Source organism: Sapajus apella, unplaced genomic scaffold, assembly GCF_009761245.1.
Source record: "Sapajus apella isolate SASKATOON/1434 unplaced genomic scaffold, GSC_monkey_1.0 scaffold11, whole genome shotgun sequence".
Taxonomy (NCBI): domain Eukaryota; kingdom Metazoa; phylum Chordata; class Mammalia; order Primates; family Cebidae; genus Sapajus; species Sapajus apella.
In genome coordinates, this window is record NW_022436951.1 from 3,469,098 (window position 1) to 3,494,816 (window position 25,719).

At 40.2% G+C, this 25,719-nt stretch overlaps 1 protein-coding gene across 1 annotated transcript in view; it reads left to right on the forward strand.

Annotated features, from left to right (window-relative positions):
- The first annotated feature begins 1,544 nt into the window (after window positions 1–1,544).
- The window catches only part of C9 (complement C9), an 81,965-nt gene continuing 57,790 nt past the window's right edge, over window positions 1,545–25,719 (forward strand). The window contains exons 1-4 of the mRNA XM_032278889.1: window positions 1,545–1,712; window positions 17,629–17,734; window positions 18,117–18,261; window positions 18,836–18,983. Of these exons, the coding sequence (XP_032134780.1) occupies window positions 1,636–1,712; window positions 17,629–17,734; window positions 18,117–18,261; window positions 18,836–18,983 (476 nt within the window). The 5' untranslated portion in view covers window positions 1,545–1,635. The remainder of the gene's footprint in view (window positions 1,713–17,628; window positions 17,735–18,116; window positions 18,262–18,835; window positions 18,984–25,719) is intronic.

The window sequence follows — 25,719 nt, forward strand, 5'->3', positions numbered from 1 at the left end:
TTACAAAAGTTGTGGCATCCGTTCGAATCATCTTATTACTTGGCAGTTCTGCATGGGCTACACTCCCCAGGAAGCTCAGGAAGAGGTGAGATCAGTCCCATTAAAGACCTCAGGTTCTCTGCATAAAAAGGAGAGGGCCCAAGAAAGTGGGTGAGAGTAGGTACCTTTTACTCCAGGTAGGAATATCAGTGGAAAAGGTGAGGCAGCACTGGAGGAAATAGCTGTATATTCTGTCTTCCCTCAACCCACCCCTTGTTTTACATGTCTTTATATGTGCTAATGTTTGAAATTTGCCTGCAAGTAATAATTATCCTTATGAGGTCCCTTTAAGAACTATATCCACTGATATCTGACTTCTTCTCAAGGTGGCCATTCTCAGTCTCAACCCTGGCTACACATCAGAACGAACTGCAAAGCTTTTAAAAGCATAGATGCAGGGTCTCACCACAAGTCAATTAACTTAGAGCTGAGTGGACAGTGGACAGGCATCACTACTGTTCTCTGCAGTCCCCAGGTTATTCTATTTTGCAGTCAGTGCTTTAAGACCAGTTGTGATGTCGACATTTTCTGGCGTTCCCAAAAATGCACTGCTCTTCCCACAAGTGCTGGGAAGCATGAAATGTGAGGGGGAAATTCTTTTTCATGGGTAGGAACAAGTTTTTCTGTCTCAGATTCTATCTTGCTGACATGTGTGGTACTGAGATAAAAGGAGACCACATCCTTCTGGAGGATGCCCTTAATGCCTTCGGGAGTTTACATCTCATTCTCCACAATGTTCTACGCTGCCTATAAGGAAAGCCAGGTTTGTAAATGCATTTGATACGTGCTCGCATGGGAATAACCCACATAGCCCATTTGCAGATTCAAAAAGAAAAATGAAGCATCTTTGTCTGTGCCATCCTTTCCATTAATTGCAGTTCTTTACTAACTTGAAATTTATGCCACCATGAGAAGCATCCGCAGGCTTTTTTTCCCAAAATTGCATACTCCTTCATCTTCCACCCAACCCCTCAAGTCTTGCAAAATGAGAACTGCTGGGGGTTCTTTATTTTTGTTTCTGTTTTTTTTTTTTTTTTTTTTGAAACGGAGTTTTGATCTTGCTGCCCAGGCTAGAGTGCAGTGGCCCAAACTTGGCTCACTGCAACCTCTGTTTCCCAGGTTCAAGCGATTCTCCTGCCTCTGCCTCCAAAGTAGCTGGGATCACAGGCACCTGCAATCATGCCGGCTAATGTTTTTTAGTAAAGATGGGGTTTCACCATGTTGACCAGGCTGGTCTCGAACTCCTGACATCAGGTGATCCGCCCACCTCAGCCCCCCAAAGTGCTGGGATTACAAGCATGAGCCACTGCACCTGGCCTTTGTTTCTGTTTTAACACAGCACTGCTGTTGAGGGACTTAGGACTTTAGCATTCACAGGCTCATTGTCCCACATCTATTTGTCAATATGAGAAAACAAGAGGCCGAGAATTACAAAACGACTCTTTTGGTTGGACTTCAGCACCCAGGCCACCCAAATTGATAAAAACCCTGAGTGCAAACAAACAATACTTGTTCCCTGTCCTCTGGCCCTTTGCAAATAAATGCCTTACCCCACCTGCCCTGCCACCCCACTTGCAGCCACCCAGCAAGAGCAGCATGTCAGCCAGCCGGAGCTTTGCAGTTGCAATCTGCATTTTAAAAATCAGCATCCTCACAGCAAACTTCACTCCCAGGTGAGTCAGCTACTTTTCTGCTTGTCTCTGGGAGTTTCCTGTAGGATTAGCATTTCAAGGTCTTCTTAGCAGCAAAGTACATAACAATGTTAATCCACATTGCTATATATAGAGCCCTAGCATTTAAACCTTGAAAAGAGACAGGAAAATACATAGGGTGCATCTTAGTGAGGTTTCTGTGGAAATCTGCTGCTGTTTCTGGGGATTTATTTTAAACAAGGCATTCAAGTGTTAAGGTTGAGGTATTTTTTAAATATTTGGAATTATAAAATAAAGCTTGTTTTCACCAGTGTATGATAAACCTGGGTTTATTAGTGCCTGATGTCTGAGAAGTTTAAAATAAAGGAAATTAATCTTTCCCTTACTCTGCCTCAATGTCTCACACCTTTAATATTTGGATACATCACCCTTTTGCCTCTACATTAGCCAAAGGTGAACAATTTTGTTTCTTTGACATCCCAAGTTGTGTCTAGAGGCATGCATTTTGTTTAGGACCATTTGGGATTTAGGGCATATTTCTTCCATTCCAGAATTGCAGTGAGGCAGGCCTGTCACTCATGCTTCCACCAAAGACACTTTTTCTCTGCTCGTATTCGGGATTGCAGAGCTCATGGCAAGTCCTGTAAGAAACAAATTGCCCAGATAATAAGTGTTTATTGAACACCTACACTGTACTTAGAAATGGTAGAGGTTAGGGTCCCGTGAGGCATCCTTCCTTCCGTCCTGGAGTCATGGGAGTTGACATCAACCTGTATAATTTAATACAGGATGATCCATTCTGCAGAAATTATTGAAATATTCCTCATTTCTACAGTATGGCTGGGGGGAAAAATGTCTGCTCAAACCTTGTTCCTCTGCTCAGACATAACCATAACCTGCTTCCAATTCCCCATCGGTCATTTGACTCTTGGTTTGCCCAAATGCTGTTTTGAAGTTTGATGTCCATCTCCAGCGCATCTTTGCCTGCTTTTTGGCTGTAGTTGGAGGCCACCATTCAGCCTGGGCTCCACTCACCAAGTGGTTTGTTTACAGGGCTGCATCTTTCAGGAGGGGTCACCCAGAGGCACTACACAGATGAACACTGACTCTGGATCCAGTGCTCAACCAGGCCTTTCCTTCATCCCTTCCTCTTTCCATATTATCTGTAAAGCATTGCACCATTCAGGAAATACTTTTGTTTAGTGGGCATCTGGGCACAAAAGGGATTTGGAAAGGCGGTTCCTGCAAGTTGCTTTAGCCCTCTTGAACTTCACCTGACCCTTTCTTAAGTTAAAAAAAATAATTCAAACAACCCACATTCCTAGGTTGTGCTCCTGCTGATCAAAAATGAGAGGCTGTGGGGAAGACTTCAATTGCTTTGAAGTGCATACCCCCTGGGTCCTGGCCACACTCAGCTGTTTCAGGGAGGACCGGAAAGCCCCGTTGGCTGGCCCCCCAGCTCCAGCAGCTGCACGGCTGAGTTTGGTCTGGCTTTGTGGCTCCCATCGCTATGCCCTTTTGAGTTTGCCAGGGTTGCCCTGCCCTAAACACTCTGTGCTTTGACCTTTGATGGGGTTGAGGGCAGAGTGTTCAGAGACCTCAGTCATGAAGTGAAATGATTTGTTTGAATAGTAGCTAACTGAAATTTGCAAAATAACTTTTAAAGATATCAATTTAATCAGAATAAAGCATTCCTCTGAAGCTAGACTTCCCAGTGTTAGGTCAAGGCGCCATTACTTACCAACAGCGTCAATCTGGGTGGGTTGCTTGGCCTCTCTGTACCAGTTCCCTTGTCTATAAGTTGTGGTTGTATTTATGTCTTGGGACTGCCGTGACAAAGCACCACAAGCTGGATGGCTTCAAACAAAAGAAATGTATTGTCTCACAGCTCTGGAGGCTAGAAGTCTGAAACCAAGGTGTTGGCAGGGCAACGCTACCCCTGGCACTGTGAGAAGTGTCTCTCCCAGTTTCTGGTGGTGGCCAGCACTCTCCTATGTATTTCTTGGCTTGCAGGTCTGTTGTTTTAAATCGTCTCTGTCATTACCTGGCCATCAACACATCATCTTCCCTTTGTGTATGTCTTTATAACCCCCCCCTTTCTATAAGGACACCAGTCATTTTGGATGAGGGCCCACCCTAACTATGTCATTTTAACTTGATTACCTCTGTAAAGGCCCTATTTTCAAATAAGGTCCTAGTCTTACTTGATATTTAGGACCAAATAATTGTCTGGGGGCTTAGGACTTCAACATGCCTTTTAGGCATGGTGGGCAGGCACAATTCAACCCAACACAGTGGTAATGATAGTGTCTATTTAATAATGCTTTTGTGGTGAACATTAAATAGATATACATGCAATGTACTTATGACATCTGTGCCTGGTGTATGGTAAGAACTTAATAAATGTCAGGGATTTAAAATAATAATAATATTGCTGTGCTTTCACTTTGATATCTTTCTTGTTTAGGAAGAAAGGGTTGGAATTACAGTTAGCCCTCAGGGCTCTCACATGGCTGAAGACATCTTACACCACAGCTACAGTGAGCTATTATTATTGGAGAACTGTCAGGGATTTCTAACTATTGTTTTTCTTTTTCTTTCTTTCTTTCTTTCTTCTCTTTCTTTCTCTTTCTTTCTTTCTTTCTTTGAGAACTGGCCATGAGGGGGGCATCATCTCCTACAATTTTCAAGGTAGTACATAAATGTTAACATTCACCACGAGAGTAGACTAACAGCTCAGAGCACTGCTTCTGTAGCCGGGGGCCTGGGTTTGATCCCAGGCTCCACAAATTACTAGCTCTGCACCTTAAGTAAATTCCTTAACTTCTCTAAACCTGTCCTTCACCTGCTAAATGGGAAAAATAGTGTGTCCTGCTGTGAGGAATACCTGAGATGACAAAACATGCTTAGCACAGTGCCCGGCAAACCAGAAGTGCTCTGTGAGTGTAGCTACCATTATTTTTTCTCTCTAACTCATAAATAACAAAACATGCCCAGGGTTCAAAGGTCAAAAAATAAAACAAGGTATACATTGATTATCTTTCTTTCTCCACTCATGACTTTCCATGAGATTTGTGTTATATGTAAAATATATATACAAAATGTTTTAAAACTCTTCTCCACTCCCACCTCATCCTGCCTCTAGAGGTTGTCACATATATGAGCTTCTGAGTATCCTTCCAGTGGTTGTTTTGTAGATTCAAGCATAGACTCCCATGTACTCTTATTATCTCCTGGTCTTTTACAAATGATATCAGATTATATACACCGTCTTGTACTTTCTCTCTCTCTGTTTTTTTAACTTTATGGCATATCCTGGGTAACTTTCTGAGTCAGTATGAGGGAGCTTCCTCATTCTCATAGCTGATTAATTTTTAACTGTGTGGATAAACAGCTGAGATAACTTGCCTCTTATTAATGAACATTGGGTGTTTCTAATTGTTTGCACTAGATATAGTGTTGCAATTAATATCTTTGTTTATATATTATTTTGTAAGTGGATAGGAGTATCTGAGGATTAATTCCCAGAAGTGATCTGAGCCAAAAGAAATTACTTTGTGACATTGCTAAAATTGCCCTATTTGTATTACTTTGCACATTTACCACCAGGATATGAGAGTACTTGTTTCTCTCAGCCTTGCGAAAGGAACTACAGGCCAATCTTTTGATACCTCTCAATCTCATAGGTTTTTTTTTTTAAAAAAAAAAAAGGTATTTTGGCCTGGTTTAATTTGCCTTTCTCTTATTGAATCAGGTTGCGCATTTTTTCATACATTTAAAGGCCATATGTATGTTTTCCTTTGTGAACTATTCATTTCCTTTGTCCATTGTTCTATTGAGTCTCTTGTCTTTCTCTTACATATTTCTATGATCACTTCATAAATTAGCCTTTGTCTCTGATATGAATTACAAATATTTTTCTCAGTTTGTCCTTCATCCTGACTTTACCATGGTATGTTTTACTGGAGTTATTTTCATATTTAATTTATTCTTCACGTTTCAAATAGCTAAGGAGTACTAGACTAGGGGTTAGAAGGCCTGAAAGTGACTAGTTACCTGGGCTCTGAAAGAAGTTGACTGGGTTTCAAACCCAACTCTGCCACCAAGTAGCTGCTGTCCAATCTGAGGGCAATTCCTTAACATCTCTGTGGCTCAGGTCCTCATCTTTAAAGTGTAATAATAATAGCAGTAGATATTTAAGGGCTGATGTAAGAATTAAGTACGATGATAAATAGAAAGGCTTTAGGGAAGAATTCCTGACACATGTAAGCACTCACAAATGTTAGCAATTATTATGTAGCTTACTTTAATTCAATATAGCTCAACAATCTGGAAAAATATCCAAACATTCATTAATAGAAAAGTTTTGGATATCTAACAAACTCAAGATATTTAAAATATCACTTTTTCCTCCTACTTTGGTTATATTCACCTAAGTTTTTCATTTTTATATTCAGTGCAAGTTAACAGATATTTATGAACTACATTTGGCCCAGAATAGTAATTTGTCTATTCATCCATTTAATACAGCAAACAGTTATCAAGTTTGCAGAATGAGCCAGACGTTGTGTCAGGAACTGCAGTATAATGTTAAACACATTACAGAGGGTCCCTGCCCACCCTGGGCTTACAATCTAGTAAGGAATGCTAACAAAGAAATGACAATTGGAACTCAATCAAGTTCCCCTATTGCACCTGAGCCAAGTGAGGTCTGTGATGCTGTTGTGAAGCTTTGCCAGCCCACTTGCATACTGGCTTCCTCTGCTCTAGCCTAAACGGGGACTTTGCTCCTATAATTCTGCCACTTTTCTCCTGCAGCGTCAATACCTCCCTTTTACGGAATCATTCTCGATGGCATACAAACATGTTATAACTTAAAAAAACTGTTGGCACATTTCTCCACATTACTCTAGACCCACTCCCTTGCATTCAGTCTCATGGTATGAAATACCCTCTTGTTGATATTCTGACAACATCACCTCTATATCTGTGGTGTAATACCACTTATATGCTGACTTCCCCACGTCTATACCTATGGTGAAATACCACTTAGGCTCTGACAACCCACATCTGTATCTCCAGTGCAATTGCTTCCCTGAGCCCAGTGACCAATTGTTTAGTCAACATCTCTTCTTGAAAATCGAATAGGCATCCCAAACATGTCTGGAGCATGCCAATTGATTTCTCTGCTCGTCCCTACGCACCCTACACCACCATTCACCAAGTTACTCAGATTAAAACCTGGGAGTCATACCTGACACCTCTACGTGTGTCATTCCCACTTGCAACTTAACAGTGAGTCCTGTTGGCACTATCTTTAAACATATCCCAAACCTGTTTGCTTTTCACTATCTCCATGGGAACCACTCCAGCCCAAATCACTATTATTTCCTGCCTGCCTTGATTTTTGTCCACTCCCTAGTAGTCAATTCTCTACCCAGCAACCACAGAAATCATTAAAAAACACAAATCTGAGTGTTACTCCTGCTTTCCAACTCCTCTAAGTATTCCCAGCAAGCTCAGAATCAAATCCAAATGCCTGTCTGTGGCCTGCAAGGTAGAGCTGCACCCTTCCCAGTTCCCCAGGGGCATTTGCACTCTCTTTCTTGCTCATTCTGCTCTAACACCACGCTTGCGGTGCCTCCAATGTGCCACATCAGGGCCTTTGCACTTATTTTTCCCTTAGCTTGGAAAACTTTAACCAGACCCTCACAGAGCTTCCCCTCAGAATTCATTCAGGCCCCTAATCGACTATCACCTTCAACTCTGTTCATTTTTTTTTGCAGTATAACAACTCATTCCAAAATAGTATTTTACAAGAATAGCAATTATTTATTTTGCTTATAAATCCAGGGGTTGCCTGGGCTCAACTGAGCAGTTCTCATGGATCTCCCACATAGTTGTAGTCAGTCGGTGGCTGGGGCTGGGTCATCTTGATGGCTTATGCACTCATATGTCTGTCACCTGGGCTGGGAAGACTCAGTCAGCTGGGGAGCCGAACAATTGAGTGTCCTTAGAAATCTCTCTCTCTCTCTCTCTTTCTCTCTCTCTCCCTCTCCCTCTCCCTCCCTCCCTCCCTCCCCTTTTCCCCTCATGCTGGCAGGTGGCTTCATGCGTAGTGGTGGAAGGCTTTCAGAGCAAATGTCTTTAGATAAACCAGCAGAATTTGCACGGCCTTTTGTAACTCAGCCTTAAAAGTCATACAGTGTTACTTCCTCTGCCTTCTACTCATCAAGGCTATCACAAAGACCCAGCCAACTTTAAGAGAAGCATACGTAAACCCTACTTTTGACAGGAAGAGTGTCAAAGAATTTCTGGACATATTTTTAAAGCACCACACCACCTGTCAGAGGATTCTTTCACTACCCTCTCTCCCAACTCCAGTCCTGGGGCACTCTCTATCCTCTTACCCAAACCGCTTTATTTTCCTTCATAACTTGCATGTCTTAAGTAATATTTCATGTTGTATTTCCTAGCATACTTGCTTATTATATCTTACCCACTAGAGTATAGGCCCCATGAGGGCAAGGACATTGTCTTTCTTGTAGCCTTAGCCACTAGAACAATTTCTGACATGTACCAAGTCTTCAGTAAAGGTTGTTGACCATTGGCCCATTTAAAATACATGAGAGAAGCTCTTAAACAAGACTTGAGAAATCAGGAAAGGTTCTTAAAAACTTAGTGTTGTACACTGCTATTATATTAGCTTTTCATCTTGATGGTTACATGAACTAAAGAAACTGTGTCAGATCCATTGGTTAAAAATGTAGTCCTAATTAGCTTACATTTTTTGAGTGGTGACTCAAAAGAGTCACATTGTCGTATTTATTGACAAAAAAATTCCTTCATAAAGTAAGTGCTTTCCTGACTGGGCATCCTACAAAGTGTCCTGGAATGCGAGCTTCTACTGAGGCTTTCTTTTTCTAAAACTGGAAAGTTTTCTTCATCGCAGGATAACAGGACCACACGTACATCAATGACCCTTCATTTAATGCATTTCTGGCCCAGAAGTAGGTCTCCTGCCATGTTGATGTACATCACTTTGATCTAGGAAGTGACTTTCAAGCTGAGATTGAAACACTTGCAGATATATTTTCTTTGATAAACATTTCATCTAAGAATCCAGAAAGTGTTTTACAAATACTTCTCCACTCAGCCTAACTTAGCACAGCAGGGTGATAGGCAGGTGGGAAGTGCTGTACACATGCAGTCCTTGAACTACAAAAGATGATCTGCTGAGCACGTTAAGTGGGCTGAGGATGGGGTGCTGGGCTCAGAGGATGAAAGACACAAGAAGCTATTCAAGGTCACTGATCTTCTTTCTTAATATTTATGTGGCATATTCTTTCAATAATATATTCTTTTTGCATGACTTTTATTCCCTCCTAATAATTCCCATGAGTTCTGCTTTTACTGTGCTTCCGGCGAGCCAGGTACCTGGTATAGTGAAGGCAAAACAACCAGGTGTTAAAACAATTTTCAATTTATTTTTGCCTAATTTGACATCATTTAGGTATAAGCTTAAAATAGATTTACGCAAGAGTCAGGTTGTCCAACTGACATGCATTGCCTGGGCCTTCTATGTGTTTAAAAATACTTGCATTCTTGTTAACTTGCTGTGTTTCAAGATGTCTAAAAATCATGAGGCTATTAGATGCAGAAATTATCAAATATGCTCTGACCGCTCGGCTTATTTCAAAGAGGGTTTGGGTTGGGGGGGAAGGCCAGCACAGGAGACAGGGAAACACTGCATTGAACTAAGAGTGAAGAGTTGTCGATTCTATACCCAGTTTCCTACTAACTGTTCAACTTTGGATAAGTAGTATAATTCTCCACTTCTAGTTTCCCATCTATAAAACATAGCTAGTAATGCTTACCAACTTTACCAAAAAAAAAAAACGGGAGTAAAGGTTTAATGAGAAAATGAACTTTGAAAGTTGTCTAGTAAAACGAATAGACAAATATAAGTTTTTACTTAATTCAAATCATTTGTGAGTATTACGGGCTGAATGAATTGTATCTGCCCACACCCCCACCACCACCACCACCATTTCATATGTTGACGTTCTAACCTGCTAATGTGACTGTATTTTCAGTTAAGGCCTTTAAAAAGGTAATTAAGTTAAAATAAAGTCATTAGGTGGGCCTTAATCCAATATGACTAATGTCCTTATAAGAAGAGGAAATTGGAACACAGACACCAGGGAAGGCCATGTCAAGACACAGGGAGAAGATGGCCATCTACAAGCTAAGGAGTGGGACCTCAGAAGGAGCCAAAACAACCATATCTTGATTTCAAACTTCTAGCCTCTGGAATTGCAAGAAAATACATTTCTGTTATTTAAGGGACCCAGTCTATGGTACTTGGTTATGGTGGCCCTAGAAAACTCATATACTGAGCTTAACATTCAGAGGACATAAGTCCTACTCCCAGGGCAAGACAGTGATAGGTAAGAACCTTCCTATGGAGATAGGTTGAATCATTCAGGAAATGAATTCAAATCACAGTCCAGGAGGGCAATAAAAGATCAAAGGCAAAGATCTGGTGCTTTGTACTGAATCCAAAGTGTGAGTCATACCTTAAAAAAAAAAAAAAAAAAAGAAGCCCTTGGGTTAGAAGCTAAGAAGGAAGTAAGTGTGCATATAGTCAATGTGGGCCTATTGTTGTTGCAAACAATGTTAGAGAATCGTCTAGAGGTAATGCCAGTATCATTGGAGCAGGGTCTAGTCACTTCTGCGTAGGGAAGATTAACAGCCCCAGCTGGGTTCTACATTTATCCAGGAATGGACTGTAACTCACTCTGGAATATTTGCAGTGAGTTTTACCTTCCATGCATGATTCTCCAGTCTGTATAGTATCTTCTGAACCAGCATTCACTGAGGCTTGTCTGAGTGGCAGGTGAGAAAGATGAGGTTTCCTGAACAAAGGAAGTAATCTGTCTTGGGGAAATGTTGAAACAAAATGTTATGTAAAGTAAATGACAAACACAAAAATGATAGACGGAAACAGATAATCCAGTTCAAGGCAACAGCACTAATACTGGAGAAATCAGACATTAAAAAGATCATAGAAATGTTAGTAAACAGGGTCTAGAGCAATTCCTGAAACCAGTGATGTTCTTTAGGTTAAGGAATTTCCTTTACCTCCTAGTGTAATTTAGTTTTCTATGTACATATTCTTAGAGCGCCTTGTTCTCACATTTCACTTAATTAATTATTCACTTTCCTCATCTATTCATTCATGAAATATTTGTTAATTTCCTATTATTGGCTAAGCATGGGGTTACAATGGTGTTCAAAACAACAAAACAAAACAAAAACCATGATCTCCAAATGAACTAGCTAGAGTTTACATTTTAGCTAAAAATACCAGTGAGCTTGGGGACATTTCCGTTTTGTCCAGCTTGAATATCAAATACCGGGAACATAGTAGAAACTCAGAAAGGACACCAGCTCAGTGACGATTTTAGGTACATGGTGGCTTCAACCTTGGGTAATGACATAATGAGTACTCCTACACCTACTTAAGGTCCACCCTTCAGATATCATGGATTTCCACCAGATGTTGCCATGCAGTGTTTCTCAACGTTGTTTGAACATGAGAATCACCTGGGTAACTTTTTTCTCAACTCACTGCAACCTCCACCTCCTGGGTTCAAGCACTTCTTCTGTCTCAGCCTCCCGAGTAGCTGGGATTACAGGCATATGCCACCATGCCAGGCTAATTTTTGTATTTTTAGGACAGATGGGTTTCACCATGTTGGCCGGGCTGGTCTTGAACTCCTAACCTTGTGATCCCCCTGTCTTGGCCTCCCAAAGTGCTGGTATTACAGGCATGAGCCACCGTGCCTGGCTCACCTGGGTAACTTTTTAAAAACATTGATGCCTAGAGCCCATCCTCAGAGAGCTTGATTTAATCAGTATGGAATGAGGATCACAGTTTTACAATTCCTATTTTTAATATCTAAGGATTACGATATACACTTGGTATTGAGATCCACTCCTGTGGGCATTAAGGTATATGTGCTATTGCCTCTTGATGAGGCCTGTTAGTGCCAGATAAAGCTGTAGTTTTATGGAAACATTCTAGCAGAGAATTTCTTAGCCATGTGGTTTCAGATATGCACTAGTACTCAGACTTCCAAGAAAGCAGGTTCTTCTAGAAGTTTTGCCATCCTATGTAATATAGTTGTAGCCTGCAATTTTAGAATATAGAAGCTTGTCACACATCCTGACATACTGGAAGATGTAGGCAAGGGCCAGGCTTACAAAAATGCCACCTCCAGCCAGGAAGCCTGCCTTGCAATCCTTGCTCAAAAACCATGTGGATGATTCCCCAGGAGATCACACCCTAGAGAGATACAGGCCTAGATTTGGCCAAAACCCTATGACTAAGGACTTCCCTCCTCCTCTTCTAATTATTCACTTATTCATTAAAACAAAACAAAACCCTTCCTGAGTACCTACTATATTCCAGGTATTTGTTATTCAAGTTGAACAAAACAGGAAAGTCCCCAAGCTCACTGGTATTTTTAGCTAGAATTTCAACTTCCATTTCGGGATCATGTTTTTTGTTTGTTTCTTTGTTTTGTTTTGAACACCATTTTAACCCCTATACTTAGCCAACGATAGGAAATTAATACATATTTGATGAGTAGATAAGTGAAAAAGTGAATAATTAATTAAATGAAATATGAGGACAAGATGCTATAAGAATATGTACATAGAAAACTAAATTATACTAGAAGGTTAAGGCAGGTTCTCAGAAAAAATAATGTATGTACAAGATGAGATAAATGTAGTGAATAGGGAATAGTATGGTTAAAAACCTGAAGACATGAGAGAAAGTGCCTTGTCCTAAAATTTTAATATTCAATGTAGCTGGAGCTTAAGTGGAGAAAAGTTGGAGAATTAGGAAGGGGATAGGCCATGTAGAGCTCTGTAGGCGATGTGCATTTCTTTCTTATCATAGCTGTAAGAAATTACTACAAACTTAGTGACTTAAAACACAAATTTATTATCTAATGGTTCTAGAAGTCAGAAAATTGAATTAGGTTTCACTGGGCTAAAATCAAGGTGCTGGCAGGGCTGGATTCCTTTCTGGAGGCTCTAAAGAAGAATCATACCCTTGCTATTCCCAGATTCTACAGGTGTCTGTGCTTCCTGGCTTATTGCCCTCTTCTTCCATCTTCAGATCCAGCAACAGCAGGTGGAATCCCTTTTCATGCTTTGAATTTCCCCTGCCTTTTCTGTCTTCACATCTCACTCCCTCACTCTTCTCCTTTAAAGAGCCCATGTAATCAGAATGGGCCCACCAAATAATACAGGATGATCTCCCATAGTCACATTTGCAAAGCCCCTTTTGCCATGTAAGGCAACATATTCACTGGTACCAGGGATTGGAACATGGATATCTTTGGGAGTCATTATTCTGTCTATTGCATTATGTTAAGACAAACTTAGACTTCATCACAAGAGTGATGGGAAGCTACTGAAAGGTTTCTGGTAACTGAATGGTAAGATCAAATTTGCATTTTAAAAGACCCCTCTGGATGCTTTGTGGAAACCGAATTAGAGAATAATGTTTACAATTATCTAGGAGATATATAATGTTGGTGTAGACAAGGAAAACATGAAAGAGATGAAGAGAATGGATGGGTTTGAGAATCATTTACAAGGCTGTAAACAACACATTTTTATAGTTGATTAGATGGCATATATGAGTATTGGAGTTCACCAGGTCTCCGGCTAGGGTGACTGCATAAATGGAAAGTATCATTTACCAAGACAATAAATATAAGGAAGAAGCATATTTGAGAAGGGAGAAAAAGTAATGCACTCATTTGGGAATACATTGAGTTCAATAAGCCATGAAGACCTCCAAGTGCAAATGTCCAACTGGAAGTTATATTCAAAAGTTTAAAATTCAGGAGACATGTCTAGGCTGCTGACTTATCTTTGAGTGTCTAATATGGTTTGGCTCTGTGTCCCTACCCAAATCTCATGTCAAACTGTAATCCCCATGTGTTGAAGGACAGGTCTGGTCAAAGGTGATTTAATAATGGGAGTGGACTTCCCCCTTGCTGTTCTTGTGATGAAGTTTTCATGAGATCTTGTTGTTTAAAAATGTGTAGTACTTCCCTCTTTACTCTCTGTCTCCTGCTGCTATGTGAATACGTGATTGCTTCTCCTTCACTCTTCTACCATGATTGTGTTTCCTGAAGTCTCCCCAGCCATGCCTCCTATACAGCCTGTGGAACTGTGAGTCAATTAAACTTTTTTTCTTTATAAGTTACCCAGTCTCAGGTAGTTCTTTATAGCCCTGAGGGAAGAGAATAATATAGAAAATTGGTAACAAGAGTGAGACATTGCTTTAAAGATACCTGAAAATGTGTAATTGACTTTGGGACTGGGTAACAGACAAATGTTGGAAGTGTTTGAAGGGCTCAGAAGAAGACAGGAAGATGAGGGAAAGTTTGGGACATCCTAGAGACTTTTTGAATGATTTTGGCCAAAATGTTGATAGTGATTTCACTGTCACTGTTAATGAAGTCCAGGTTGAGGTGGTCTCAAATTGAGATGAGGAACTTATTGGGAACTGGAGCAGAGGTCCTCTTACTATGTTTTATCAAAGAGACTGATGGCATTGTGCCCCTCTTCTAGGGATCTGTGGAACTTTGAACTTGAGAGAGACGATTTAGGGCATCTGGTAGAAGAAATTTCTAAGCAGCAAAGTGTTCAAGATATGTCCTGGCTGCTTCTAAAATCCTATGCTCATTTACATAGGCAAAGAGAACTTATATTTAAAAGGGAAGCAGAGTGTAAAAGTTTGAGAAATTCGCAGCCTAACAATGAGGTAGAAAAGAGAAACTCATTTTCTGGGGAGAAATTCCAGTCAGCTGCAGATATTTGCAAAAATAAAAAGGAGTCAAATATTACTAGCCAAGACAAAGGTGAAAATGCCTCCAGGGCATTTCAAAGACCTTTGTAGCAGCCCCTTCCATCACAAGCCTAGATACCTAGGAGATAAAAATGGTTTCATGGACCAGGCCCAGGGTCCTACTGCTCTGTGCAACCTCGGGACATGGCACCCTGCATCACAGCCACTCCAACTCCAGTTATGGCTAAAAGGAGCCAAGGTACGGCTCAAGCCATTGCTTCAGAGAGTACAAACCCCAAGCCTTGGTGGCTTCCACATGGTGTTGGGCCTGCAGGTGCACAGAAGGCAAGAGTTGAGGACTGGGAGCCTCCACTTAGATTTCAGAGGCCATATGGAAATGCCTGGATGTTCAGGCAGAAGTTTGCTGTAGGGATGGGGCTACAATGGAGCATCTCTACTTGGGCAATGTGGAGGAAAACTGTTGGGTTTGAGGCCCTGCACAGAGTCTCCACTGGGATACTGCCTAGTAGAGCTATAAGAAGAGGGCCACAATCCTCCAGAGCCCAGAATGGTAGATCCATCAACAACTTGCCCCATGTACCTGGAAAAGCTGCAGACACTCCATGTCAGCCGGTGAAAGCAGCTGCAGGGTCTATAACCTGCAGCACCACAGGAGCAGAGCTACTCCTTGCATCAGCATTCTCTGAACATGAAACATGGAGTCAAAAGAGGTCATTTTGAAGCTTTAAGATTTAATGACTGTCCAACTGGGTTTTAGACTTGCATGGGGCCTGTAGCCCTTATCTCATGACTGATTTCTCATTTTGGAAAGGGAGCATTTACCCTATGCCTGTACGCCCATTGTATCTTAGAAGTAACTAACTTGTTTTTGACTTTACAAGCTCATATGCAGAAGGGACTTGCCTTGTCTCAGATGAAACTTTCAACTTGGACTTTTGAGTTAATCCTGGAATACATTAAGACTTTAGGGGACTGTTGGGAAGGCATCATTGTATTTTGAAATGTGAGAAGAACATGAGATTTGGGAGGATCCAGGAGCAGAATGACATGATTTGGCATTGTGTCTCCATTCATCTCCCATGTTGAATTGTAATCCCCACGTGTTCAAGGAGGAGCCTGGTGGAAGTTTATTGAATCAGGGGGCTGGACTTCCCTTTTGCTGTTCTTATGATGGAATTCTCATGTTAAAAAGTATGTAGCACTTCCCCCTCCACTCTCTCTCTCTCCTGCTACTATGTGAAGATGTGCTTGCTTATCCTTCACCCTTCCGTCATGATTGTAAGTTTCTGAGACCTTCTCAGTCATACCTCCTGTATAGCCTGTGGAACTGTGAGTCAATTTAACCTCTTTTCTTTATAAGTTACCTTGTCTCAGGTAGCTCTTTATAGCCATGTGAGAACAGACTAATACAGTGTGGTTAGGATAAATATGAAAACCAAAGTTCTGGGAAAATAAAGAGAAAAATAAAAGAGAGAGCTCCGAGGACAGGAACTTGATGGAAAATCAATATTTCAAGGACCATCAGAGGAAGAGGGGCCTGCATAGAAGAGTAGGAGTACTAGGCAGAGAAGAGAAGAGAAGTAAAAGGAAGAGCCTATTATCCAAGGAAAGAGAGTGTTCTGAAGAGTAACCATGGTCAATGCATTGAATGCCATGAAACAGTCAGTAAGATAAAAACTGAAAGGAACAGTGAGGCACATGGCAGTCATCAAGGACTTGAGCAAGAGCAGTGTTCACAGGGAAGGAGGGTTGAGAAGTGTTTGGGATGTAAGAAGCAAGAGACAAGGGTGCTAACTACTTTCTCAAGAAACTTGGCTAAAAAGACCAGAGAATTTAGAAGTAACTAAAAGGGCATGTAGAATTTAGAGGAAGAGATAAGACTTGTTCTTTGGATGGCAGAAAAACATAAATGTATTTCCAGCAATTCTTCTAAGAAGTGTCATTGTGAAGGACAAGAGGGAGATGGGAGCAGCTGGAAGAAAATGTGAAGTCAGGGAGGGTGCGTGATTTGCTCATTCATGCGCTTTTTATGTTTAATGTCACAATCTTGAGCACTTTATACTACAAATGGAGAGGAAACAGTAGAGAGGGAGATTTTAAAAGGAAGGAGATATTCACTGAGTCAGTCTCTAAGGGGAGCTGGGATCTAGAGCCTTTGAGGAGATTGGCCTCACCTAGCCTTTCCTGTGGTTTAAGAGGCTTAGCTACAGGAAGGATAGCTACAGAAAGGACCTGACACTTCAGGCCAGGCAAGCAGAGGTAGGGAATGTGTAGGATTCTTGTTTAGTGGTTTCTGGTTCTGTTGCGTTTTCTTTTTTGATAATTATCCCAAGTGATATTGCAACCAGAAGAGACTCAAACGGTGAACCAACAGAGAAAGGAAAGTTGAAAGCCAGAAAAGCACTGCTGAACAGTGGGCCTGGGGGTGGAAAGGGAGGCATAAGTGCCAAAATATATGATGTTAAAACTCAGAAAGATCAGGAATAAGTCCTGAACTGAAGTGTGAAGTGGCAAAGCATCCAGTTTAGGGCATACAGAATACCAGAGAGGGGAAGCCTGATTTATGAGGTGCCTGCCACAGGAATGGCTAGGCCTGGGCTGGCTGGCTTAAATTTGCAAGAAAATGAGGTAACTTATCTTCACCAGACTCTTGGAGGTGGGGGGTAGGGTGGATGGGAAGGAAGGCACACACACAAAAAATAAATCAGATTTCTAGCTTCATCGAGTTTATAATCTAGTTGAAAATATAAGATTAATCAATATAAAACACCTGGAAAGATGCTTTGTTAGTTTTCCTCATTGCCATTATTTTGTTGTTAGGTTAAAAGTTAAATTATAATACAGATAAGAATTAAACAAAGATGAGTTGAAAATACAAAACAGCATGCAATCAAGGGTGAATTGAGAGGTATAATAAAAAGGTAATTGGTGTAGTTTGAGAGAGGATAAAATACAAAGTGAACTGTGTTTGTGAAGACTTATTGGAAACAGATATACATAATGGTCATTATAAACTTGCATGTTTTATTATCTTAGTTATGGCCCAGAGTCAATAGAAAACGGCGACTCTATATCACAGATAGACTGCAGAATGAGCCCCTGGAGTGAATGGTCACAATGCGATCCCTGCCTCAAACAAATGGTAAGTGTTCATCTCCCTGCCCCACTGACCTCCCCAAACAGAAACTGTATTGCTAGCCTCTCCAGAAAAATGACTCTGAGGCAGGGAGCCCCAAACTGAGTTCCAAACCCAGAAAGAGAGATAAACATTTAAATGTATGTTGCTAACCTTGCCAGGAAAACTTAATGTTGTACAGAATACTAAATAAGTGTCCAGAGGACTCATCTGTATAACCAAACCTAGAAGGCAGAGTGTTACCCTAAATAACATGAGTGACTGCTTCCACTGCTTCTGTCTTAAAACCATTGACTCATTAGAGGAATATAGTTGTGTGGATGCACCTTTAAATCATACCCTTTTTGTGGCATTAGAGATCCTAATCTTTCCAACTGATATTGTGCAGTTTCGTTCAAGGAGCATTGAGGCCTTTGGACAATATAATGGGAGGCGGTGCACCGACGCTGTGGGGGACAGACGACAATGTGTGCCTACAGAGCCCTGTGAGGATGCTGAGGATGACTGTGGCAATGACTTTCAATGCAATACAGGTAATCTTTGTGTTCCAGTTGCTCACTGTGGGTTTCTGTGTTTCTTTTCCTGAGAGAAAAGAATAAAAAAGAATATGCTTTTAGACGCTTGGATTTCCAAGTGTGAAAGACCCCAAAAAGGGCTGTCTATATATTCTGAACAAAGAACTCAAATGTATTTTTCTTTTCTTCTTTTTTTTTCTGAGATGGAGTCTCACACTGTCGCCCAGGCTATAGTGTTGTGGCGGGATCTCGGCTCACTGCAATCTCTGCCCCCCGGGTTCAACTGATTCTCCTGTTTCAGCCTCCCAAGTAGCTGGGACTACAGGCATGTGCCACCCATGCCCAGCTAAATTTTTTTGTATTTTTTGTAGACATGGGGTTTCATCATGTTGGCCAGGGTGGTCTCAATCTCCTGACCTCGTGATCCGCCCACCTCAGCCTCCCAAAGTACTGGGATTACAGGCGTGAGCCACGGTGTCCGGCCTCAAGTGTATTTTTCTGATATCTCACCTCCAAGTGCACTTGATAACTTCAGAAAGAAAGAAAAAATTTGGTATTAGACACATTGGGTCTTTCCTGATTTTGATTGCAGGCAGATGCATAAAGAGACGACTTCTGTGTAATGGTGACAATGACTGCGGAGACTTTTCAGATGAGGATGATTGTGAAGGTGATCCCCGTACTCCCTGCAGAGACAGAGTGGTAGAGGAGTCTGAGCTGGCACGAACAGCAGGCTATGGGTCTGTATTTCACTTGAACTTTTTCAGATGAAGATGAATGAAAATAATCTCCATCTCTCTCACTGTGATAGACTGGTGGAAACGTTTGTGTGAGGGACACAGGTGATACAGCTGATGGGTCTGTATTATTTTTGAACTACCTTTGAGCTTAAAGGAAGTGCTGAATAAGTATCTGAGGATAATTTGGACAAATTGCCTGGCTTCAGTAGGGGTCTGTGGAATGGACTAGACTATCAAGATGTTAGATGATTGTCTCTCAGTCAAGCAAGAGATAAAATTTCTCATTTATGAACCTCTGGGAGACCACAGTAGCATTGACATGACATGTTAACATTTGGAATGAATTTCCAATAGGAGGGCCAGCAATTCAATTCAAATATTTGCATTGCTAGGTAGGCTGTCTTCCACTGGAACTTCTCCTGAATCTTGGGAGTTTCTAGCATTCTGGAGCTGACCTAGGAGGAATGTGATCAGAGGAAGCAGTTCTGTTGCCAGAGGATGATGATGTTGAGGTTCTGGTTCTCATTATAGAGAGCTGACATTTCATTTTCCATACAAAACCTAGGTGCTCTGGACAGGTGGCTGTAAGCTCAGATGGGATGTCTTGGAGTTTAGATCTCAGGATTATGCAGGATAGGGACTATATGCAGAGATCTGTACTCCAGGAATTGGGAAAATGACAGATCTGAGATTCGGTTCTGTTCTGCTCTGTTCCACATCTAGTCAGAGGGAATCCTAGGGACATCTGCTACACAGTCTCTCTTAGTTGTTCTGAGCTGTTTTTGGTAAAGGTGGATGTGTTGGAAAATTATCAACAAAGACATGGTCATTCCTCCACCTAGTAGTATATTGACAGGGATGGTATATGGCTTTTTTTCCTTACCTCTAATATAATGTGTCTCTTTATCCTCATAATTCCAGTGTCTGGGTTATCATAGTAGGTCCTTACTAAATACTTGGTAGGTGGATAAATAGGCTAATTATTAATTAATGAAAATCTATTAAATGCTTTCTAAAATTTTGTCAATTTTCATGAGGTAAGACTGAAAATAAGTCCCTGAAAAGAAATTCAGGGACAGGACTCCAGTCTTGGATATGTTGATGGGAAGAGGAAAAAGATAGGGGTGATGGTAAGAGCACAGCTGATAGAAGGGTAAGGCAATGGTTCTCAATCAGTGGTAATTTTTCTCCCAGCAGGCATGTGGCAATGTCTGGAGACCATTGCAGGTGTGACATCTTGGAGGGGGTGAGAATGGCAAGTGCTATTGGCAGGTAGTGGGTAGAGACCAGAGATGATGCTGAGCACAGGACAACCTGACACAAAGTGTCAGTGCTAAGGTTGAGAAACCCTACACTAAGGTACTAGGCAGTTCCTACAGTAAGACCTCTATCAAGTTTAGCTAATGAAGATGTCTTCTCTCTCTAAGCCAAGTGAAATTTCTACTTCTTAAATCTAGGTAAGAAAAATATTCAGGATGCCAAGAGTCAAGCACCAGATAAAGCATTTCACATGCCCTTCATGCACTTTGTAAAATCTTGTTCAAGCAGCAGTCAACATCACCCACAGTAGGTAGGAATCTTGAATCAAATGGATGGTCTTAGGTCCCTAAGCTCAACAGGCCCTTTTAGTAAATGGTATGGGAGTTTCCCAGACCTTATAACTACATCATGGTGTGCTCAGATGAGTCCTGTTTCTTTTTATTTATTTCCTCAGAGAAAGATTGTGAGTCCATGGTGAAAGCCCATTACTACTTTATTTTGCTTTCATTGGGATCCAAGAAACAATTTTCTCTTTAATCTAAATAAAAAGCTTAACATATATTATTTATTCTCATTCAATGCAAATTTATAGTTTGTCTTACAGGAAAAGAATATAGAAATATTGGCTCCCTTAGCTGAAAAACAATCATTCATAATTTATTGGTTTCCTTTGTTCAGGGAAAATAAAAATTTGTTGCATAGCATTTGCCAGGGAGTTTCATAATGAGGCAGGGCTAGCTAGGAATTCTTAGATACCTCATGCTTTATGGTCAGGGTTGGTGTTGGGGACCATCACATAGCTGAGTCTTCAAGGCTGTGTAAGAAGGTGGGGCCCTAGCTATGGGGAAAGGTCAGCAGCGGAAATGAAAAACGAAGTACGCCCTGACGGAATCAGTCCATCAACATTTTTTATTAAATTCCCCATTATCATGAGCAATAACCTATGTTAAATTTAGTCTTTGTAAAACCTACTGTTCTATGACAACTTTCATTTGCATAATAATTTAAACTTTTCAAAATCTTTTTCCACACTCTAGCTCCATAAATTTTCATAATAATCCTGGGAGATTGTTAGAGGAGGTATTATATTCATTTTATAGATAAGAACTGAGTGAAATAAATAAGGCCATTTGGCTGATTAGTTTCTAGCAGAGCTGAAACAGGTTTCTCTGACTCTTATAAAACTGTTTATCTGCCATACCACCTTACTGTCTGCTCCTTAAAACTCCAACCAACACCTACAGCATTTCCCTCACATCACTACAAAATCCGTAAGTCTTAACTTCAACACCTTAACTTCAAAGCAAAACTAATCTTAAAAAATGAAACTCCTTAAGCAGCTACTTATCACACAAATATTTGAATTAATAATATAGGTGAGTGGTATAAATCAGTAATTAATATTTAGGAAGAGGTTTCAAAACAACACACATTATTATATTTGTGATATTCTTTCATTATCATTAATATTGTATGTTTACTTACTATAAACCTCCGTTATTCTTATATGGAGCTATGGCTTCTTTGTGAAACAGAGGCAATAGGAGTAAACTCCCTAATCATAGCAACATGCTTATAAACTACATCTACCCAATTCAATCTGGACAACCTCAATAAGTCCTATCAACAGTCACATACAGTTAGATTCTTCTACATGTGAAAGTCACAAGTGCTCATGGCAATTACTTTATACTGTTTTCATTTGAAAGCCTCTCACACCTAAGTTCTTATGCCAGGAGAATTCAGTTGTATCACAAATGCTTCAGCCTCTTATTTGGAGGCATCTGAGATTCTCCAGAAGCGTTTATGGAAATACCCCAACCCACCTTGCATTCATTGAAAAAGCATAAATCCAGTCAGCTATAAGTGATCTACAACATAAAGGAATTATTTTTTGTGATCTAAGCATAACACCACTTCTGTGAAGGGAGCTGTCTCTTCAGTTTACCTGGTAAACTGGAACTGCCTGTGGTTCCAGATGCAGGTGTAAACACAGGCATCTCTAAGCACTGCCAAAGAGCATATGGTTTTTTAAATTTTCCAGGTGATGACTTTTCATCCATGAGAAGTGTTCATGTTTCTTGGCAGAAAAAAATTGGCTCATTCTAGACTAGACTGGCTGTCTCTGTTGCTGTGGAACCAAATCCAAAGCTTTTGAAACATTTCTTCCTTAGTTGTGCTTTAGACTGTGGATCAACTTTATGCTAACTCTCCAGATGGGTCCAGCCAACTGGCCAATTTGCTGATCTATAAAACAATAACCTTCAAACTAGGATATGCATACCACGGGGTGCACGAAAACTTTCCAAGGGGAGACAAGTAAGTCTTAAGGTAATAGTTCCCTCAACTATCAATTATTTACCTAAGCAAATAGTAAATCCTCAGCTTCCATAAGTACATTTTTCCATAAAATTAATAAGCATGACAATTCAGCTGCATCCAAGCTTTTCTCCTTTCTTGCTTTTTTAAAGAATTACTTACTTATCACTTTCTAAGAGCAGAGTGTACTCCTCACCCATCTCACATTTTACTATAGAGAGAAAAAAGAAACAAGAAACAACTCCAAATGTTAGTACTCACCTGGACTCTGACACCTTGGAGGTTTTATGGTCTCTAATTCTTTCTATCAACAGTGAAAGATTACCAAATCAATTTTTAGATAATGGACTATAAAATTAATTTTGGATGACACATCACTAACTATGGGATCTCATTTTGGTCTATAACTCAGAAAAAGGGATTAAAAAATTGTGTGACATTGTTATAATAAAATTTCTTCTATTCTTATCTACTTATTTATGCGAGTAAATCTTCTCAGCATTTACAACTATAAAAATGAAAAGTAAGAATCAAATTGATACTGAACACTGTCTCTTCCTAGCACCATGAATGAATGAAGTAATATTTATTCATGGATGCAGGAACCAACATATTAATTTAAAAAGAAGGCTCATTTCATTGAGATAGCTTTCCAATAAAATTTTACTTATGTTTAGTAATGATTTTTAAAAATTTAATATACTTCTATATGCTACTATTAATAAAGAATTTTTAATACTTAGATCTATGGTCAAATAATATTTAATATTTTAAAATTTCAATTAATATCTTCTTGGTACAGAAAAGTATGACAAGGGAATCAATAAAAACTTTCAAAGATAAACTATATTACGTTAGGTTAAAATTCTGTGGGGGAAATGGAATAGAAATTTGAATTCAAGAATAAAAAGGGGGGAGAGAGATCCAAGATGGCTGATCACTAGCAGCTCGGGATTGCAGCTCCCACTGAAAGCGCAGAGAACGAGAGGACGCCACACTTTCAGACCAATTTTTGTTGCTCATGCACCAGGAGATTCCCAGCGGAGGAGCCCCACGTGTGTCTCCAGCGCGACTCTTGAGGCTGGTGAGGCGGTTTTGCCGCTGCCTTGGAGCGATGGTTCTTGGTGCAGAGTCAGAAAAGCACCATCAATCTTAAAGCCGCTGTTTTGACCGGCACAGTGGGTTGCTTAGATTCTAGCGCCGGGAATCAACAAGTTGGACGTCCATTCAGAAACCCAACTATAAAGACGGTAATTATAAAGACCACAGATGGATAAATCTATAAGGAAAGGAAGAAAACAGCCTAAAAAGGCTGAGAATACCCAAACTCAGAACACCTCTCCCTCCACAGGGTATCACAGTTCCTCATCAGCCACAGAACAAGGCCTGATGGAGAAAGACTGTGTTCCATTAGCAGAAGCCGACTTTAAAAAGTGGATGATAAGAAACTTCTGGGAATTAAAAGAACTTGTTCTAACCCAATGCAAAGAAACTAAGAACTTTGAAAAAAGGTTTGAAGAAATGTTAAAAATAACACATAATTTAGAGAGGAATATAAGTGAATTAATGGAGCTGAAAAATACAACACGAGAACTTCGCGAACTATGCACAAGTTTTAACAGCCGAATTGATCAAGCAGAAGAAAAGATATTAGAGGTCGAAGACCAACTTCATGAAATAAAACAAAAAGACAAGATTAGAGAAAAAAGGATAAAAAAGAACGAGCAAAGTCTCCAAGAAATATGGGTCTATGTGAAAAGACCTAACCTACGTTTGATAGGTGTACCTGAATGTGACGAAGAGAATCAATCCAAACTGGAAAATACGCTTCAGGATATTATTCAGGAAAACTTTCCCAACCTAGCAAGAAGGCAGGACAATATTCAACTCCAGGAAATACAGAGAACACCACAAAGATATTCCTCAAGAAGACCAACCTCAAGGCACATAATTGCCAGATTCACCAGGGTTGAAATGAAAGAGAAAATACTGAGGGCAGCCAGAGAGAAAGGTCAGGTTACCCATAAAGGGAAGCCCATCAGACTCACAGCAGATCTCTCAGCAGAAACCCTACAAGACAGAAGAGAGTGGGGGCCAATATTCAACATCCTTAAAGAAAAGAACTTTCAACCCAGAATTTTACATCCAGCCAAACTAAGCTTCATAAGCAAAGGAAAAATAAAATCTTTTGTGAACAAGCAAGCACTCAGAGATTTCATCACCACCAGGCCTGCTTTACAAGAGCTTCTGAAAGAACCACTACAAATAGAAAGGAACAACCAGTATCAGCCTTTCTAAAAAATGCCAAAAAATAAAGAATATCAACATAATCAAGAAATTGCATCAATTAACTGGCAAAACAGCCAGCCAACATTAAATGACAGCATCAAACTCATATATATTGATATTAATTCTAAATTTAAATCAACGAAATCCCCCAATCCAAAGACACAGACAGGCAAAAAAAGCCCAGACCCATTGGTATGCTACATCCAGATCCATCCTACATGCAAGGATACGCAAAGACTCAAAACAAAGGGATGGAGAAAAATTTACCAACCAAATGGAGAGCAAAAATAAATAAACAGAAAGTAGAAGTTGCAATTTTTGCTGATAAAATAGACTTCAAAGCAACAAAGATCAAAAGAAGCAAAGAAGGATGTTACATACAAGGATCAATGTAACAAGAAGAGCTAAAGATCCCAAATATATATGCACCCAATACAAAAATACCCAGATATATAAGACTTATAAAGAGACTTGGACTCCCACACAATAATAGTGGGAGACTTACAGATCAATGAGACAGAATGTTAACATCGATATCCAGGACTTGAACTCAGATCTGGAACAAGGAGACTTAATTAACATTCATAGAACTCTCCACTTTAAATACACAAAACATACACTCTTACCAGTACTACATCACACGTATTTACAGGTTTAAATGAAATATTGGTTGGCTGCTTGTTAATTATTTTCTTCCTGTCTCTATTATTAAACATAATTACAGGCATACCCATTTTTAGACTGCATTTTAGCCCGGGCAATAAAGCAACACCCCTGTTCTCTCTCCCTCTTCCTCTTCCTCTTTCTTCCTTTCCTTTATTCTTTTTTTTTTTTTTTTTTTTTTTTTTTTTTTTTTTTTTTTTTTTTT